The 6,000-nt window shown below is 36.6% G+C and overlaps 1 protein-coding gene across 3 annotated transcripts in view; it reads left to right on the plus strand.

Annotated features, from left to right (window-relative positions):
* Positions 1-5,785, plus strand: part of SP1173 — a 142,094-nt gene extending 136,309 nt beyond the window's left edge. For all 3 annotated transcript variants that reach the window (XM_069834980.1, XM_069834981.1, XM_069834982.1), the window contains 2 exons: positions 1,642-1,863; positions 4,311-5,785. In XM_069834980.1, the coding sequence (XP_069691081.1) occupies positions 1,642-1,863; positions 4,311-4,552 (464 nt within the window). In that variant the 3' untranslated portion in view covers positions 4,553-5,785. The remainder of the gene's footprint in view (positions 1-1,641; positions 1,864-4,310) is intronic.
* Positions 5,786-6,000: the final 215 nt, after the last annotated feature.

Raw genomic sequence — 6,000 nt, forward strand, 5'->3', positions numbered from 1 at the left:
GTGTAATTCTTTTGTAATGAAAATATCTGTTGTAAGTTCATGTGACAGGCAAAAGGAATCCTGAACAATAATAGAATTTGTACTGGTATATTTAGAGACACTGTGCCTTTAAGAAAGCCCTGAAGATGAATTTAGTAGGTGCACTGCATTAATAGATTCCCTTTTACTACAGTTTTATCTCACTGTAACACACGTCATCATGGTAATAGTTGTGGAGATCAGTGATAGGGGACAGTGGCAACAAGTGGATTCAAAATCTCACTGATTCACAATATTATACGTGTAGATATATTCATTGGCATACCGATTTATGTACGAGAAGCACAAACTGAAAAGGAACATTATAAGCCAAGACCAGCTGAAAAGACCTAATGAATGTGTTTTTTTTTTCAATGCACATGCATTACTTGAACCATAATGTCAAAGTTAGCGTTGTTCAACTTCATGAAAAGCTACAGTATACATTTTTGTATAAACTGTTATAACATGTTGTAAAACTGTTAAACTTGGTATTTTGTTACATTAAGTCTGTGTAAATGAAATTTAGTAATATTATTACTAGAGATGGTAGAATTTCGCAATCACGATAAATGCCCAAATGCTGTCAAATTAAGTAATTTTACGTATGAAAGCATTTTAAGTATATTACTGTAGTTTTTTAATCCGCGATAAAATGCGAAATATATGTGTTCCTGCGAAATAAGAGCAAAATTATATTTTATGAGATTTTTTTTTGTTTTTTGTTTGTTTTTTTTTTTCTTTTTTTTTTTTTTTTTTGTAAAAAAAATCTATCTATCTAAAGTCCCCAACATACAGGTTCTTACATTTTTTCGAATAGTTTGGTCACCCTTTCATGTTGGCTTTTACAGTATGAATAGCACAGTAATGTGACCTACTTGATACCTTCTTTGTTGTTATCTGTACTGTTACCTCGAGTTTTCAACTAATTTGTCTGGTGCTGGTAGTAGAATATTGGCTGCCTATGAGATCTCTCTAGGCACAGTGTTCACTCATAAACAAGTTGTGTGTGATAGCGGTGTGATTGTGATTGAGTACCAGAAACTAGATGGATCAGGATAAAATCACACCATATATTTTGGCATGTTTCTTAATGTTCACAATTTCACTGTAATTTCATATGTTCCTTTACTTCATTATTATTTTCAAGCATTTTTACTGGAAAATCTAGAAAATGCACCTGTTAACACACTGATGACATTGAATTTCTACCACCCAACTTTCCACAAAAATGTTCCCTCCCAAAATGCTACAAAATGGTATATTCCAACATTGAAAGTGCTATAAAATATAGATGCGGAGGCGAGGCCTGGCATGTGAACTGTGTGAGAGGGAAAAGAATGAGCTATCAGAAAGAGAATTTGTTTCATAATGGTTAATATTATACAAATCTACTAACACAGAAGTTCATCTTAGACTAAAACCTATCTCCCCCCTCCATACCATTGGTGATATAGCTACGACACGGAATAAGGCCACATGACAGGTCTTGCCTCCTCTACTGTACTACATTTGATTTTGAAGTGTTAAAATTTTAATTTTCAAGTTGCTAGAATATTCCATCTCTAATTATTACTTCCATTCTGTACACATAACTTACATGTGTCACACTCACTGCTGCAGCGCTGTATGCTCTCTGGAGTCCATGGTGGCTGCTGCTGTGCTGTGAGGCACTAGAACTTCTGACGCTCAGTCTCGCCTGGTTGGCCGCCATATTGTACTTGCGCCACCTGATTCCACGCCACCTCACGGCTACAGGACAGGGTCTAGCTGTTGCTGCCCACTTCTGCATTGGACGCTGCATTGGCTCCATTCTTGCAGGAGTTCTGGCATCTGGTGAAAGTGGTAAGTACATATATAAATTGTAGAAGCTGTGTTTTTCTCGGAATTATGTAAGTGAAGGTCAGTTCTTATATTCTTTCAATACAGAGCATACAGATTTTTAAAAATTTACTTTTAATTTTTATTTCATTAATGCCAGGGTATGGTACATCGATCATGCTTATTCTGTGAACAAAATTTAAATATCTGCAGAAACTACCATTCGTAAGAGACTCAGCATTATGAAAGAAGTTTGTATTGAATTGTAATGGATAACATAAATTGAATAGTAATTAATTTTTACACCTATATTAAACTGAAAAAAGTATTCAAGACAGACTGGCTTGGAACTATATTGTAAACTCAGCAGCCAAGAGCTTCCATAGCACTTAATGCTCGATTATGGTGGTCATAATAGAGGAACAGTAATAATAATATACATGTTAATGGGAAGAAAATAAAAATATCTATCCATCATTTTATTAAAAGCACCTACTATGACACACACTCCATTTAAATCCTTTGAGGTATGTAAGTTCGTCTTCAAAGTTAGCCATGTTTTTTTTTTTTTTTTTTTTTTTTTAAGCTCTCTCGTTTCCCCTTATGCTGTGTGTGTCAAGGAGTGTCAAGTGTTACTTCCACACTTTTAGAGTTTATCTTCTCTCACATAAAATACCTTCTACCTAATACGAGGCGCATCCAGAAAGTAAGTTTCCCCATTTTTTCCCCTTGAAAGTAAACGTAATTAGCCGTGCCAATTGCGCATGCATAACAGATCTATGACGTATCAATCATATGCCAGCCGGACAGGTCCCGCCTGGTGCCAGTAGCGGGGCAGTTGTGGTCAGAAATGGAAGCTCTTATTCCTTCTCCCACTGCCTGCGAGGTTCGGTCTGTGATAAAGTTCTTTAATACACAAAGCATTGCGCCAATTGAAATTCATTGGCAGCTCTGCCAGGTCTAGGGGCCGAACATCATGAGTAAGCAGATGGTGCGTCGCTGGTGTAGGCAGTTTTCCGAAGGACGTCAAAGTGTCCATGATGAAGAGCGCAGTGGGCGACCGTCCCTCATCAATGATGATCGTGTTGAGCTGGTGCGGCAGTGCATCATGGAGAACCGTCGCTTCACGATTACGGAGCTGAGCAGCCATTTTCCGCACATATCGCGATCCTTGTTGCATTAGATTGTCACTAAGCACCTGCTGTTCAAAAAAATGCAACGTTTAGGAGCAGCACTGACATTTCTGCAACGGTATCACGATGACGGCGACGAGTTCCTCAACAGGATCGTCACGGGCGATGAGACTTGGATTTCGCACTTCACCCCGGAAACTAAGCAGCAGTCAATGCATTGGCGGCATAGTGGATCTCTGGTCAGGACGAAATTCAAACAGACGCTGTCGATACGGAAAGTGATGTGCACGGTGTTCTGGGACAGGAAGGGCATTCTACTCATTGACTTCCTTCCAAGAGGTGAAACAGTGAACACTGACAGTTACTGTGAAACACTGCGAAAATTGTGACGTGCCATTCAAAACAAGAGGCGTGGAATGCTTACTGCAGGTGTTGTGCTCCTCCATGACAATGCTTGTCCACATACGGCTCGGCGCACAGCAGCTGTTTTGACGGAATTTGTCTGGGAGTTGTTTGATCATTCACCCTACAGTCCTGATCTTGCTCCCAGCGATTTTCACGTTTTCTTGCACCTCAAGAAATTCCTGTCCTCCGGTGAGCGTTTTGGCAACGACGAAGAGCTGAAGACATCTGTCACAGGCTGGTTCCATTCACAGGCGGCAGAGTTCTACGACAGAGGGCTATGTTGAAAAATAGCTGAAACATTGCTGTACCTGTTGCCAATAAATGTTTTCCTGAAAGTGTGTGTTCTTTTTTTTTTTTAAATAGGGAAACTTACTTTCTGGATGCGCCTCGTATATACTATATATTTCAAATGGAACACATGTTTAGGTGGATTTTTTTGTTTACATATAACGTATCTTTTAAATTTTAGAGTCGGTTATAATAGGGGTCATTTTGGCATAAAATTGGGTTTGTTGATAGAAAACTATGGCCTTTATGGCACAATTTGGTTACATCTGTCAGAATAGAATCACATATTTTAATTTTAATTTTATTACCTACCTCTCATTGGAGGTAGCCCAGAAGGACTCAGTATACTCTCATACACGGATTTTACAATAGTAAATGTTTTACATAAATATTTGTTGATAGAAAATTAAAATAAACATATATAGTATATAATGAATAAATATAGTTTAATAAATTGTAATATATCTATATTACAGCTGAAACAAAAATTTGGATCTCTTTAAAAGTAGTCATTAAAATATATGTTAACAAAACCTAGAGATCTAAATAATGTTAATTTTTCTGTTAAAAAGTGAATTTGAAATGTATGGTTCATTACCAGCGACATATTCAGATATGTTTTTGTACTAATTGTATTTTTCACAGGTGCTGGATCTCTTATGATGATGTACCAGATTGGTTCTGTGGCAGCCGCCGTGGTAGCAACCATCTATTTTATAGCATACCATTGCTGTTTTAAGTCCCACTGGCTCTCCCCAAGGAATTCTAGAGGCTCTCCAACTCGACAAGGCATGTCACCTGGAGCAACAACTAATGGCACATATACACCACTAAGAGTGTACCATAATGCAAGGGCTGATGGCCAGAAAGTACAACACCGATACTAATGGACACTCATGAATGTTTTCTCTGAGAAGAAAAAGTGACACTCTTGAGGGAGAAGGGAATTGAAGTGTAAATATTGAAGTGTAAGCACAAAATGGTGTGGACATTTCAATGTCTGCTAAGAAAACTTCATTGCTGTGTTCATCAATTGAGAGCTGATAGTCCGTCAGAAGAACAGGAAGTGCAGGTGTATCACATAATGAAAAATTGTGAAATGTGTTAGTGATACAGAGTGCATCAAGTGTTTTAGTTTCTGTTAAACAGAAACATTTAACTTTAAGGTGGGAATAGTTTTTTTAAGACAATGAAAAACTTGGGATATTCAGTGAAACTGGCCGTTGTTTAAAATACAATTTTTGTTATGGGTGAAAATTTTACAATTTTGTGTAGCAAATTTTATATATTTTGAGTGTTTTTTAAGACTTGAAATTGAAATACAATTAGGCTCAAAATATGTGAACCCGATAAAGAAGAAATAATAAAATAACATTAGGGCCTTCCATTATTATCTATCAACAGAAGTGTGTCCTTCAGTGTGTCTCTTACTGACATTTAGGCCCAGTGTTATAACATGCTTTTTAATGTGATCAATTTGAAAGTTATAACTAAGAAAATTTGATGGCTATGTCTTCTGAAAATTCACACTAAGTGCAACTAATTTTGATTTGGAGATCTTTAGCATAAAAAGCTAATGTCAAACTCTGAAAACTTCCATTATTTGCAATTCACTTCATATTGTTTTATGGTAGGTACATAAATGCGTGAAATTCAACGAAATATTAACACCATGTTATGAGCAAGGAATTCAATGTATAATTAATATTTATTTTCATTAAATTACGTGAGTGAACTGCATTTTAAAACATAACTCTGCTGATCAATACAAATAAAAGGAGAAAGACAGTACAATCTGAAATAGTAGGCCTATACACAGTGTACAAATCAAAATGTAAGTTTAACGTCTAAGACACTTCTAAAACGTCTTTTGTTCTAGTCACTTTCAGCAAAATGTGCGAGATGTTAAGTACATTGTTATTTGCAGCTCTATATCTTTCTATTCTTTCAACTGCCTGAGTAACAAATAACTAAGATCTGGCCTTGAAAAAGACAGATTGTACTTCGTAATGGGATTACTGACCTTTATGAATACATACACAGGATAGGATTCTGTGATGAAAAGTAACTATCAATCATTGTACCTATGGATATGATTTATTAAACACTGTTAAAAAGTATTGATTGTTTGGTATCTTAAAGGAACAGGGATTGCTATGAAAATAATAGATAGAGTGATTGAGATTTTAGTGCTGCCTAATTAACTGCGGCCTTTTAATTATTATTATTACTATGCATTACCCCTGCTTTAGTTGAATGGTCAGACTTCTGACCTGTCACATAGGCGACCCAGGTTCGAGTCCCAGTCAGGTCTGGGATTTTTCATTGAAAAATC

The sequence above is a fragment of the Periplaneta americana genome, chromosome 9 (genome assembly GCF_040183065.1).
Source record: "Periplaneta americana isolate PAMFEO1 chromosome 9, P.americana_PAMFEO1_priV1, whole genome shotgun sequence".
In the NCBI taxonomy this organism is placed as follows: domain Eukaryota; kingdom Metazoa; phylum Arthropoda; class Insecta; order Blattodea; family Blattidae; genus Periplaneta; species Periplaneta americana.